The 13,435-nt window shown below is 38.0% G+C and overlaps 1 protein-coding gene across 1 annotated transcript; it reads left to right on the forward strand.

The window, feature by feature from the left end:
• The first annotated feature begins 7,595 nt into the window (after positions 1 to 7,595).
• Positions 7,596 to 9,372, forward strand: LOC138958600 (glutamate receptor 1-like). The gene is made up of 2 exons (XM_070329805.1): positions 7,596 to 7,868; positions 8,548 to 9,372. The coding sequence occupies exons 1-2, from the start codon at positions 7,630 to 7,632 to the stop codon at positions 8,765 to 8,767; spliced, it is 459 nt and encodes a 152-aa protein (XP_070185906.1). The 5' UTR covers positions 7,596 to 7,629; the 3' UTR covers positions 8,768 to 9,372.
• The last annotated feature ends 4,063 nt before the right edge of the window (positions 9,373 to 13,435 follow it).

Raw genomic sequence — 13,435 nt, forward strand, 5'->3', positions numbered from 1 at the left:
GTCATTGTCCGATTATGCTTTCATTTGATCCGGACATTGTCAGCACTTTTCAATTGACAGTAGTTTGATTTGCTATTTTATCGATGTTTTGCGAAGCGATGTGTCTCTCCAAGCAGACGAAACTTAGGGAGACTTTAAGTGCTTTTTATAGAGAAAAGCTTCTAATGGTCGCAACTCTGAATGCTCCAAGCCAATTGACAGTTGCCTCCCTTCGCGGTTTTTTTCTGAAAAAAGCAACAAGCCGCCGAAAAGATAATTGGTGCCAGAAAAAGGCCAGAAGCGTTTGTACTTCAAATCTCTGCCCTTATCAGCGGCTAATACCTGGCTCTGTTACCATTTTGCCAAGAAAATTATTTTATTTGTTCTGTTACCTTTGGGACAAGAAACTAGTCAAGTCTAATTAAATTTACGTTTTGTTGCAAAAACAAAAATGTCCTATTGATTATTTTGTTCAGGACAAATGTCATATAACTTTTGCATTGTCCAGGACATTTGTCCTATGCCACCTCTCATGGATGTGAGCCTCTGAACTGTATTTACATAGAACAAAGAATAAGTGATTTATAAATGTTCCCCTTGACGAAAGCGTTTGTGCAGTCTTCACAGTAAACGTTTTATTCGCATAACTGCTGCATCTGATACTTGTCGTAAACAGGAAGTAGACCTGGTTCCGGTTGGTTTAACAGCTAGTCTGGAAAGAAAGGGTGTTGCTGATTGGTCCACGTTGCCTACGGACTACTACTACATGGGACTGGCGTTCGTGGATCCTCGACAGGGACAGTATCTTTCTTTGTGGACTTCCTTCCTGAAACCCTTCAGCTGGCAGGTACATGTATGATGAAGAAGTTTTCACTCCATCAATTATTATCTGAGACTACAAGACATTTCAAGAAACACTTTTTCTCCAGCAAATCAGAATTTTGTTGATGCATTTTGTCTCGGTATATGTAATTGTTTTATAGGTTTTAATGGTAATGGCAATTGACGGCACTGAGGCTATGAAAACGAAGAACAAGTCGCGTAAGGCGAAAATACAATATTTAGTCAAGTAGCTGTCGAACTCACAGAATGAAACTGAACGCAATGCCATTTTTCAGCAAGACCGTATACTCGTAGCATCGTCAGTCCACCGCTCATGGCAAAGGCAGTGAAATTGACAAGAAGAGCGGGGTAGTAGTTGCGCTAAGAAGGATACCACGCTTTTCTGTACCTCTCTTTGTTTTAACTTTCTGAGCGTGTTTTTAATCCAAACATATCATATCTATATGTTTTTGGAATCAGGAACCGACAAGGAATAAGAGGAAAGTGTTTTTAAATTGATTTGGACACTTTAATTTTGATAATAATTTTTATATATTTAATTTTCAGAGCTTGTTTTTAATCCGAATATAACATATTTATATGTTTTTGGAATCAGCAAATGATGGAGAATAAGATAAACGTAAATTTGGATCGTTTTATAAATTTTTATTTTTTTTTACAATTTTCAGATTTTTAATGACCAAAGTCATTAATTAATTTTTAAGCCACCAAGCTGAAATGCAATACCGAAGTCCGGGCTTCGTCGAAGATTACTTGACCAAAATTTCAACCAATTTGGTTGAAAAATGAGGGCGTGACAGTGCCGCCTCAACTTTCACGAAAAGCCGGATATGACGTCATCAAAGACATTTATCAAAAAAATGAAAAAAACGTTCGGGGATTTCATACCCAGGAACTCTCATGTCAAATTTCATAAAGATCGGTCCAGTAGTTTAGTCTGAATCGCTCTACACACACACACAGACACACACACACACGCACACACACACACACGCACGCACATACACCACGACCCTCGTTTCGATTCCCCCTCGATGTTAAAATATTTAGTCAAAACTTGACTAAATATAAAAAGGCATAACAGTGACTACTAGCGACTTTGCACATCAAACCACATTTTACACGATAATTTCACGTTCACACAACGTTAGAACTCCTCTTCCTCATCAGGTTTACCTTTCCTAACACAATTATGTTTAAGAATGTTCTTGCCTAAATCATGGGAAGTCGTCTGTGGTCTTCAGGTGTACGCATGCGCGGCGGGCAGTTTTCTATGCAGCCTGTTCTTTTTCCGGTTCCTGTTATTCCTTGAAGAGAGGTCGAGTGAAAACGACGACCAGACTTCCCAGCCTCCCTCAATGGCAGATGTGGTTCAGTTCTTATTCGGGGCCATGCTCTACAAAGGTCTTTGCGTGTTGCTTAATGTACTTCGTTTATTTTACTGTTTAGTTACTTCTCCCAATTGAAAATTTCGTTTCCAGTAAGCTTACAAGTAGCACTTCCTGTCATTTTTAAATGTGACTAATATAGTTATGTGCAACTAAGTGTCCACGCAGTGTGTGTGTGTGTGTGTGTGTGTGTGTGTGTGTGTGTATGTGTGTGTGTGTGTGTATGTGTGTGCGTGCGTGCGTGCGTGTGTGTGTCTGTGTGTGTGTGTGTGTGCCTCTGTGTGTATGTGTGTGCCTGTGTGTGTGTGTGTGTGTGTGTGTGTATGTGTGTGTGTGTAGGTGTGTGTAGGTGTGTGTGGTGTGGTGTGTGTGTGAATAGAATAGAATAGAATAGAATAGAATAGAATAATGTTTATTGTCATGAACCAGTAAAGTTATTGACACAACAAACAACAAATAATAATAATAATGCATTATACAATGCTAAAACAATCCGTAACAAATTTGCCAAGACGAACTTGAACTTCGTCTTCTAAAAATAAGTTACTTGGATTTTTGTTAGCATATTTCATATTGATATGTGAAGCATCTTCTTTAAATTCATCCCTTAATTTAACATATTTATTGCATTTATCTAGAAAATGTATTTCATCTTCTATGACATTGCATTCAATACAAAGACGATTTTCTTTAGGGATATTCTGATGTCTTCCACTTTCAATTTTTAGACAATGTGTGCTAGTCCTTAATCTGCTTAACATCTTTCTGTGTTTATTATTCTTAATTTGTATTAAGTATGACTGCATTTCGTAAGATTTACTGATCATAGAATAAAACTTAAGTCTGGAATATGTATCTGATTTTTCTTTTGTCCAGTATCTTATATATTCCTCTTGTTGTTTTTTGTCAATGGCAAACTTTAATTTGTGTACATTTAATGTAGATTGGTTATGCCAAACGTGACTAAAACCTAAGTTACAAAGAGATTGTCTAACAAATTGTAGCCATGGCGTTTCTGTCGGATGGAGCAACATTGAGTCATATAATTGATGTATATACGAATCTTGTTTGGAGTCTAGAATATGCGCCCAGAATGCTATTGTTTGTGATAACATTTTTAATCCTAAAGGGAACCTTCCTAATTCCCCCAGTACAGGTATCCACATAGCTTTTCTATGAACTCCAAGAAGGAATCGACAAAATTTGATATGAACAAATTCATGAGGAGTTTTGCTAGATAAACATGATCCAAAGAAATGATCAGTATTTGTTTGTTTTATTTTATTATTAAACGTAAACGGATACCAGATTTCAGCGCCATATGTTAATATCGGATTTACAAGTGAATCAAATAAATGTATCATTGTGTCTATTTGCACGTTTTGATTGCTGAAAATTCTGCGGAGGGAATGTGCTGCTTTATTACCTTGTTTACTTAAATGATCTTGAGCTGTATCAAAATTTCCATTCTTGTTGAATATGACCCCTAAATATTTATATTGATCTGTTACTTTGATTACATCAGTTCCACATTTAAATATTGTGTGCATTTTTGGATTTATATGACAAAATACTATAATTTTTGTTTTTTCTATGTTAATTTTCAAACCCCACTGTAGGCAATAGTTATTTAGATAATCTAACTTATTTTGTAATCCTATTTTTGATTTTGAAAGAAGTACTAGATCATCTGCATACAGTAGACACGATATTTTTGTATTCTGGTTAATGTATGGCGAATCAACGTCAGGCATTCCATCTGTTATATCATTAATGAAAATATTAAAAAGAGTTGGGCTTAATGTATTTCCTTGATGTACTCCTTTTTTAACCAATACATCTGGTGAATATCCACCTTGCATTTGTGTGCATATCTTTGTATTAATATACATGTTTTTGATTATATTGTAGCATTTACCTCTTATGCCAGTTTTGTATATCTTAAGTAAAAGTGCATCATGCCAAACGTTATCAAAAGCTTTTTGAAAATCTACGAAACATCCATATAATCTACCATTTTTAGTATTGATAATATCGTCTACAATTTTCTTCAGAATGAATATTTGATCCATCGTTCGGTATCCTTTTCGAAACCCAGCTTGTTCTTTTATCAAAATATTCTTTTTTTCTAAAAAGTTGTTGATTCTTGAATTTATGATTTTACAAAACAATTTTCCTAAATTTCTACTAAGAGTGATTCCTCTATAGTTACTCGGATTCATTGGATCTCCTTTTTTATGCAATGGTACACTTATTCCAGTCTTCCATTCTGTAGGATAGTTACCACTTGTAAGAATAATGTTGAATAGATTAACTAATATTTTAGTCATATGATCTAAACTTGCTTTTATAATTTCATTGGTTATTCTATCTTTTCCGGATGACTTCTTATTTTTCAACGTTTTACATTCTTTTTTTAATTCTTTCTCTGTTATGGGGTCATCTAAAATAGGTGTATAACAATGTGTATGCATCTTCTTTAATTCCTCATTTACTATGTATTTTCTTTCATCAGAAACTTTAGTTTCTGTTCCTATCAATTTCTCTAAATGATCAATCCATTTCATTGGATTGATTGCACATTTTTTAGTTGTATTGACTTCACCCATCGTCTTTAAATCTTTTAGAGTTTTCCACATAGCACTTGGATCGTTATTAAATTCGTCATTCAATTTCTTTACTAAATTATCTTTAAAAATCCTTTTCTTTTTTTTTAATATTGCTTTGTATTTTTTTCTTTTTGAGTAGTATTTCTGACATAAATTTACATCATAAGGGTATCTATTTAGAGCATTTAATAATGATTTTAATTCTCTCCTTTGTAAAAAAACAGTCACTATCGAACCATTTTTTATGTTTTCTATTCTTTTTCGTAAAATTGCGGTTCTTGATTTTCTTGTTCAAGCATTTTTTTGCAGCCGTGTTTAGCATTGCTGTTATTTTGTCTGTTAAATTGTTAACACACTCGTCTGAGTAATATTTGTCTTCACATGTATGCATTGTTTCAATTTCGTCGTTTATGTTCTGAAGTAAATGTTTCATGTCTCGTGTGTCTAACTCCTGTTTGAATTTAACTTGTGAATTGCTGTCCCACTGATATATTATATCTTCTGCTTTTCCTTGGTTATTAATTGAACATTTATTATGTTTACAATTGATGTTAGGTTTAACATTGGCATTTTTTTTTTTGAACGGAATTCGAATTCTTAGTTCTAAAGGACAATGATCTGAATATACAGTTAAATCTTTTACTTTCATATGTATTACATCCTTGATTAGTTCCTGAGAACAAAGAAAATAGTCTACTACACTACAACCCTGGGGTGTATAACATGTGTATCGCCCACTTAAGTCTCCCAAGGACCTTCCATTAAGTATATACATGTTATTATTATGGCACAAATCTATCAACCTTCTACCTTGTTTTTGTATGACCTTATCTGAAGAATGTCTTTCATGTAGATAGTCAAAGCAATAAGTTGATGGCAAAGAATACCTAAGACTTTCGCTATCTAACTTTAGATAATCGATCAGTTCACCCGTTCTTGCATTGAAGTCTCCGCATAAGATCACGTTACCTTTGGGTATTAATTCATCTAAGTCATTCTCTAACTTGTCCCACAATTCCTCAGTAAAATCTTTTCCAAAGGATGACGATTCGGGCGGAATATATACACACCCTAAATAAATGTCGTGTTCTTTGTTATCCTTTTGAACTTTCAGCCAAATAATGTCACTGTTGCTTTTTTGTAGGATTTGGAAGTTTGAAGATATGTTTTCTCTTATGAATAAACTAATACCCCCAGAAGCACTGGTTGCATTTGTTCTTCTCTTTCTATAAAAGTGACGTTTTACAAATCCTGATAGAAATACTTCTTCGGCATGGTCCTCGTCCAGGTGCATCTCCTCCAGCATAATAATGTCATATCCACATAAAGATTGTATAACGTTATCATCCTGCAATTTGTTGGTTGTTTGTCCGTCGATTGTTTCTTTATACCCTTTTAGGTTCCACGACAAAACATTAATACTGAATGTACTACTATCAAACATGTATGGTTTGTATGAAAAGTTACCTTCGTCGTAACACTAACATTTTTGAAAGAATCGAATACGTTATTAACGAACAAAATATCTATCATGTGTGTGTGTGTGTGTGTGTGTGTTTCGATTAACATTTGTTCTCATCTGGTATGTTAAGATTTTTAAATGTTTTTTTTTTCTTTTTTTTTTCGCTCCAGCAATGCATACAACTTGGAGTCATCATGCCTCCAAAGTTTTTGCTGCGGCGTGGTGTATTCTTGGACTGGTGCTGACGTCAAGCTACACGTGCAAATTGACGTCATTACTGGTGGACACGCCGTCACCACCACCATTTTCCACATTAGCAGAAATGGTGACGCAAGATGATTTTCGATGGGGCGTTCAAGGAGGAACAATCACCGCGTTAAATGTTAGGGTACGTACATTTGCCTTTGTTTTGAATTCCAATAACTGTAAGCGAGGAACTTATCACATAGCAGATGTATACGGGTGGAGGGGGGGAGGGGGGAGGGTAGAGGGGTTGTTGCACGTGCACCCCGCTCTAGCTCCCCAAAAAAGAGAGAAACAAATATGACGATGTGGTAAGATGATTCCGTGGCGATATACGATTTTCGAAAATAACTATTATTTTCAGAATTGTCAGCGGTCTTGAAGAGTAAGAGCTCATTTACCTAGGACAAGCTTTTGACATCATCGTGAGCATGTTCCAAGCTTCCGATCAGCTTTACTCCTGCGATCGGGATAAACAAGTATATCTGATGTGTATGTACTTGCATACAGCGCGCGCACAAAATGATAACCTATTTATTGGAAAAACAGCGTTGTAAAAATCTGTATCCTTAATGAACGAAGTTCGGAAAGTAACACATGACCATGCCTGAATACTTCAAACACAAATAAAGTTGTTCTAGCAGTTTGATTAGTTTTGACGATTTTTTTAATATTACATTTCTGATTGATTATCAAGCCGGTTGCTTAACTTTATAGCACGAAGACATTTCGATTTCATACGCCAATTTCATGTATCTGAAAATTGTAAAAATACATTCACTTATACCACAAGCGAATGATAACAACTACACGTAGTTATCATGTGCTTGTGCTTATAAGTACAATACAACATCCATCCATCCGTCCATCCATCCATCATCCATCTATCTCTCTCTTGCTCTCTCTGTACATGCGGCAGTGCACGTTTTTGTCCAACGTATAGCCTTCTTTCGATTGAATTTTGAACCGGGGATCAGAAGTACAAAAGAGAGAAACGAATCAAGACACTTTTTTTTTTAGTTCACCCGGTCGAAAACATTCTCGTCTTTTCTCATAATTATTGCAGACTTCCAATGATCCCGTCAAAAGGACCTTTTACAGCAAGATGATGACCTTTGCCGAAGATGACCCGGATGTTCTCAGCATTGACCTGAACGTGCACTTAAACAAGGTGCTTGAAGGAAACTACGCGTTTTACATTGATGAAAATCTGCTTCACGTCTGGATGTCAGAGCACTGTGAGATTTCATCTCTCGTCCTCAATCACGACACTGCAGCTTCAGCTAAAACCTACAACGTGTTCACTCCCAAAGATTCGGCTCTCCTTCGGAGAATAGATGACGTGTGAGTATACGTTTAACTGCTTTGTTATTTTTGATAAGACAGCGCGTACGTTCATTGCTAAAACCCCGTGCGCGCGCTTGTGCTTGTGTGTGTGTGTGTGTGTGTGTGTGTGTGTGTGTGTGTGTGTGTGTGTGTGTCTGTCTGTCTGTCTGTCTGTTTGTCCGTCCGTCCGTCCGTCCGTCCGTCCGTCCGTCCGTCCGTCCGTCCGTCCGTCCGTCCGTCCGTCCGTCTGTCTGTCTGTCTGTATCTGTGTCTATTGAAAAGGGGTGTCAAGCCTGTGAAAGACGCCGAGGTTGACCTTGTGAAGGCTGCATGAAGGTCTTCACTAATGCGACAACATGTGTTAGGGTCGTGGATCTTATTGAAGGAGGGGGGAGGAGGTTAAAGTCAGTATATCCATAGAACTACGATATAACACTCCCACTGTAGAAACCTAACTCATTAAATAAAAGGGGAAGCATTAACTTCAGTTAGACTTTGGTTTTTATTTTAATTTGTCGTCAGTGATATTGAAAATCGTCCTCCGTCAATTTGCCTAGAACTCGTCTCTCTCTTGCTACGCTATTAAACTGCAGAAAACATATCTCCAATTCAACTTTGGGCGTATTCATTTTTATGTCGGGAATATTCAAAGCAGTCCTCAGTCATTTTGCCTCTCATCTTTTCCTTGCCTGTTCAGGTTGTTGCGACTGGAAGCCTCTGGAGTACTGTCTCACCTTCGCGAAAAGTGGAAGCCTAAACCACTCAATTGCCATGACAACGACTCAGCACCCAAGGCCATCCCCATAGCAACGCTGCAAGGACCGTGTTACGTTGTCATCGCTGGAATCCTGCTAGCCCTGGGCGTTCTTCTTTTCGAACGTAGATGTTTCAGACGACGACAGTGTGTGCGCCTTTAAAGACATGCGAGAAGATGGTTCTACCTTACCCTCCCCTAAAGTGAAAGCTTTGCCGGCTCATGTTGATATCCGTATTGTCGACTTGTCTGTTGTCATGTGCTACAGTCAGCATGTTAGAAATAAAACACAATTATGTATACTCTTCGAAATAAGTTAGAGGCCAGGTGGGTTTTTTGTTAACGCATGCAAAACAGAAAGTGATGATCACAAGGTTGAACTATTTAATTTTGTCTTTATAATATCATTGAAGAACCGAGGACTGTCTACAGAAAAATCATGTTCAAACACAGCAGCGAAAACAAAGCTAGATGACCCTCTAATTTTAAATACGCAATTTGGCCAATTTTTAAAGAGTGTGTGCACTTGTATGACCGGTCTTTAACTTTCTTGAAGAGTATATGTTATTGGGTCAATAGAGCAGTCGTCTCACAAGAATAAGGAACGCTCCAGCCTTACGACTGTGCTGGACATGAAAATTAATGGACAACAGTAGTGTCCAGTCGAGGTATGGGAAAAGGTCACTGTGAAATCACACTCTTCCCTCAGATTTCTTTGGCTCTAAATCAATAGTATTTATCGACCTTATTTCGTCTGGGATTTGCTTGAACTAATATTTGTGTTAGGCAAAATACATATGTGTTCAAACATTTTAAACTGTGCTATTTGAATTTGCTGTTTCACATTTATGTGCGTGTGTGTAGCTATCGCTGGAATCCTGTTAGCCCTCAACTTTCTTCTTTTCGAACGTAGATGTTACAGACGACGATAATGTGGACGCCTTTAGTGACACGCGACAAGACGTCCCTTCTTGGCCGTTCTCGGAAGTGAAAGCTCTAGCGTCGAAAGGCAATAATGACATCGTGTCAAAGTTATGTGGCTTCTTGCATAATCTGCTGAGAAAATTACAAAGTCAGTGATGTCACCAGTGGTTAATGACCCAGATGGAGAATCAGGTTCAATCGAAATACGGTATTGTGGTCTCGTTCGAGGACATCACCTTCGTTGATTGAAAACAGTCCCTTTCGCCCCATCTGTTCGCCCCAAACAGTCCCATCTTTGGTGACATCAACTCACAAGCTTGGTGTGTGTTACCCTGATCAAGTGATCAAGACGTCTTTTCTTTTCGTTTTTTGTTTTGTTTTGACCTCAGTTGCATGCAGGTTGCTACTACCGTTATTTGTTGCCTTCTCTCTTGTTTTCCCTTTTCTCCAGGCGGGGAGCATGCATCCTTCTTCGTATATCTTTTCCTTTTCTCAATCAAATTCTTATATATCTAAATAAAAAAACTTTATTAATAAACTAATATTGTGTTTACCAAACAAATTTATACCATAAATGTACTTCTTATGTTTAACTTAAATTCCAATAATACACCCAAATTTAACTTTTTCTCATATTTAAATTTTCCAATGGTCATTTTGGTAATTAAAAAACAATAATTCACAAAATAGATATAATCATTTTTCAAACTTTTCCTCAAATAACCAAATAAGACACTTTTTTTCATTCAAAATTATGTTAACATTTATTTTCTTATAAACAAAATGTTTACATACTTTCCAACCCTTAATCACCTCTTGGCAATTAAACAAGAAATGTTCAAGGGTGTCTAATTCATTACAAAAATATCGCGACACCTTGATCTGGCCAGGTTCACCCTACTCGAAGTGTTAATGTATGTGTAGTAGTATAATGTGGAACGTGTCATTACGCACATGAAGACACATAGACATGGTGACACCTAGATATCCTTGCATATAGACGTGGTGACACCTAGATATCCTTGCATATAGACGTGGTGACACCTAGATATCCTTGCATATAGACGTGGTGACACCTAGATATCCTTGCATATAGACACGGTGACACCTAGATATCCTTGCATATAGACACGGTGACACCTAGATATCCTTGCATATAGACGTGGTGACACCTAGATATCCTTGCATATAGACACGGTGACACCTAGATATCCTTGCATATAGACATGGTGACACCTAGATATCCTTGCATATAGACATGGTGACACCTAGATATCCTTGCATATAGACGTGGTGACACCTAGATATCCTTGCATATAGACATGGTGACACCTAGATATCCTTGCATATAGACGTGGTGACATATCGACGAACTTTGAAACAGGAACAACACTTTGTGATGTAGTTTCACTGTTTTCGGATGAACTGTCAATCTCAACTTCTAATTATACTCTCTGTACATATGTGAAAAGAGGACCCAGAAAATCAAGAGTCTGACTTGACTCGAACAAGGTTTGTTTAAAGGCACAGTAAGCCTCCCGTAAACCATCACGGATTCGGTCAGGCTTTTACACACAGTACAAACACCCTTTCATTTAAACACTCACCGATTGAGAACATCCTATGTGCCCTCCGTAAAGAGCGAACAATTTTCAAAGAATTTATTTTTGCGTGGTTTATCTTACCCCTGAGCCATCGTGAACCCGTGTGATCCAGTTTCCCTTTTTCACAATGTACTCGTCAGTTAGTCATTTGAATGCGACTCGATGTGAGCTTATTTACAATAGCACGTTTTTATGCACGAAACAAACGGCTGTGGTTCACAAGAACTCTAGCGATGGCTTTTGACTGTTGAGAGGAACGGCGATATGCACGATAAAGCGTCGTCTGCTACAACCCTTGCGTGACCCTGCTTCCGGGCTTTTCTTTTTTCAAACTTTCCGACAATCTTGTCTTGATGAAAAAAGAATTCTTTCATGATTTAAGAATGTTTGTGTAACAAGCTGTCAATTTATTATTTAGATTTTAAAAGTTAGGTCTAGCGCAAAAACGCACCACGGTCCAAAAACATTTTGATAATCATCGATTCACGGCTATCGCCAGTTTACATCGATAGAATGAGACCCGAAGGGAAGTAACTCATGTTTGACCTGAGTTCAGGATGGGTCCAAAAAGTGTTCGAGACAATCTGCAAAATTAATTCTTTAAAAATTGCTCGCTCTTTACGTAGGGCACCTAGGATGTTCCCGTTTGGTGAGCGTTCAAATGGAAGGGTGTTTGTACTGTGTGTAAAAGCCTGACAGTATCTGTGATGATTTACGGGAGGCTTACTGTCCGGGCGTGATTTCAGGTATCATAACAGCCGTCCAGCACCAAAACAAGGCGCCATTGTTGTTGAGGACCAAGTCCACGAAAATAAATTCTTGAAAAATTACTCACGCTCGACAGAAAGCAGCCAGGATGTTCCCGTTCGGTGAGCGTTCAAATGGAAGTATGCTTGTACTATATGTAGACGCTCGGGGAGCTCTGTGATGGTTTACGGGAGGCTTACTGTGCCTTTAAACGACTGCATACTTTCACGGCCTAAAAAGTTGAGACCGCACTGTGGCGACCTTATTTTTCAAGCAAGTTGATTGAATTTTTTTTCAACCAATCTATCGTTCGGACTGTTGGCTTTAAATTTGATTCATGAATACTGTTAACAAAATATTTCTGAAACTTTGCAATAAAAGACAAGAAAGTGGTTTCATGTTATTCTTTATTGTTTCCTGAACCCCAGAATATACATATTTATGAAAGCTTACCCACGAAGGTGTAATGGTGTAATACACATTAATTTTTTTTAAATGTATTTATTTATAACAACTGACAAACCAAACATGATCACTTAATGCCGGGAGAAGCAAGCAGTCCGTTCTGGTCTGGATAACAGCACAACCACTGGCCGCTTTTTAGAAAAATTGACCAATTCATGCTTCACTTTCACCACTGTGCTACAACGTGACAAGCAGTGAAACACCAAAACTGAGAAACTGAAAAGAAGGACACTATCTTCTGTCAGATTTTGTGTGCTTAACTCAAACAAGTTTATCGCCTTTATTTTGATCTACAATTTCAAGGGAATAACGTTGTTTACTGAGAAAGGTGGTATTGATATTAACAGTACGCGATATATATGTTTCGATACGTGCTCAAACATGTAAGATTTTGCCATTTTCCATGGCGTATGTATATTCAGGATGTGTGTATGTGATTAAGTGATTGGGTTTGCTAGACTGAGAATTGTTGGACAAATTTGCACATGAACATCAATTTTCCTGCCATTAGTGCTCTCTCCAAGTCATAGTGTGTGTGTGTGTGTGTGTGTGTGTGTGTGCGCGTGAGAGTGTGTGTGCGCGCGTGTGTGTCTGTTTGTGCGTGCGTGCGTATTTGCGTGCGAGCGAGCGTGCATGCCTCTGTGCCAGTCTGTGTGCGCGTGGTTCTCTGAGTGTCTGAAATCATAACAATATTTGTAGTGAGCTACGCCTTTTATTTACATTCAGACTGGTGAAGTTGAAGCTAAATTGTAAACACGAACGTAACGATACAACATTTCTGCGAGTACAAGTGTTGGGTATATGTAATTGTTTACGCGTGTGTGTGTGTGTGTGTGTGTGTGTGTGTGTGTGTGTGTGTGTGTGTGTGTGTGTGTGCAAGTTTGTATATGTGTGTGTGTGTCTGTCAGTCTGTCTGTCGGTGTACTCATGTGTGTGTGTGTGTGTGTGTGTGTGTGTGTGTATGTGCGAGCGTGAGTGCGTACATGTGTGTGTGTGTGTCTGTGCGTGTGTGTGTGTGCGTGCGTGCATGCGTGCGTACTCGTGTGCGTGCGTACTCGTGTGTGTGTTTGTGTGTGTGCGTTTGTGTCACG

This window comes from Littorina saxatilis, linkage group LG1, assembly GCF_037325665.1.
Source record: "Littorina saxatilis isolate snail1 linkage group LG1, US_GU_Lsax_2.0, whole genome shotgun sequence".
Taxonomy (NCBI): Eukaryota; Metazoa; Mollusca; class Gastropoda; order Littorinimorpha; family Littorinidae; genus Littorina; species Littorina saxatilis.